We start from the raw sequence: 740 nt of genomic DNA, 5'->3' as shown, positions 1-740 counted from the left end.
GCGGGATGGAGGGCGTAGCGGTGTGTCACGGCGGCATGGGCGTCGTCCACGAGGCAGAGGGCAGCGAGGGCGGCCAGAGCCAGGATCTGCGGCGGGAAGACAAGTTACTAAGATGATGAGACACTTGGTTCCATATTATGCAAATTAAACAGCACCCATCTTTTCATTCTGAACAGAGTATGGTTAACTAGATCTGCATTTGCATTTCAAGGATAGCAATCTGAAACCTATAGCACCAGGATCATTTGACCTTTTTTTCATATGACTCACCACAATCTTCGTGGTCATGATGAACGTGTGAACAGGAGTCTCAGCAGCGACAGTTTTGTTCCCGTTCAACTTTCCTCCGCTTTTATGCCGTCCACCTTCCCTCTGGCTCCGCCCACATTATCCTTAAGCCCGCCCACATTTTCCACTCCCGCCCACAACGCTTCCTCTTCTGGCCATTCACCCACTTCCGTTGTCAGTGGATGGATTTCGATGCGGAACAACTGGGCTTTCAGATTTTTAGGTTTGCTTTTACATGATTCAGGGAGAACTGCGAATTCTATTTTCCTCTTATGAGACACAGCTTTATATTTCTATTGACGTACATCATTTGCGTGAAAATGCATAAAAATAAATAACTTCTTTGGATCTCTCCATGTGGCATGTATTACTTTTCATATATATTCTTGTAGTATACACTATGTTTTACTAGCTGAAATTGGTCACATTTTGAATGGGAAGGATTATCTAAC

The 740-nt window shown here is 44.7% G+C and overlaps 1 protein-coding gene across 1 annotated transcript in view; it reads right to left on the bottom strand.

Annotated features, from left to right (window-relative positions):
* The window catches only part of LOC119588673, a 3,253-nt gene extending 2,922 nt beyond the window's left edge, over window positions 1–331 (bottom strand). The window contains exons 1-2 of the mRNA XM_037937309.1: window positions 271–331; window positions 1–86 (exon numbers count right to left, since the gene is read on the bottom strand). The exon at window positions 1–86 is cut by the window's left edge and continues 67 nt beyond it. Of these exons, the coding sequence (XP_037793237.1) occupies window positions 1–86; window positions 271–288 (104 nt within the window). The 5' untranslated portion in view covers window positions 289–331. The remainder of the gene's footprint in view (window positions 87–270) is intronic.
* Window positions 332–740: the final 409 nt, after the last annotated feature.

This window comes from Penaeus monodon, chromosome 24 (assembly GCF_015228065.2).
Source record: "Penaeus monodon isolate SGIC_2016 chromosome 24, NSTDA_Pmon_1, whole genome shotgun sequence".
NCBI classification, from domain to species: domain Eukaryota; kingdom Metazoa; phylum Arthropoda; class Malacostraca; order Decapoda; family Penaeidae; genus Penaeus; species Penaeus monodon.
The sequence above is the reverse complement of the archived record's forward strand: the minus strand, read 5'-3'. Positions and strand labels throughout refer to the sequence as shown.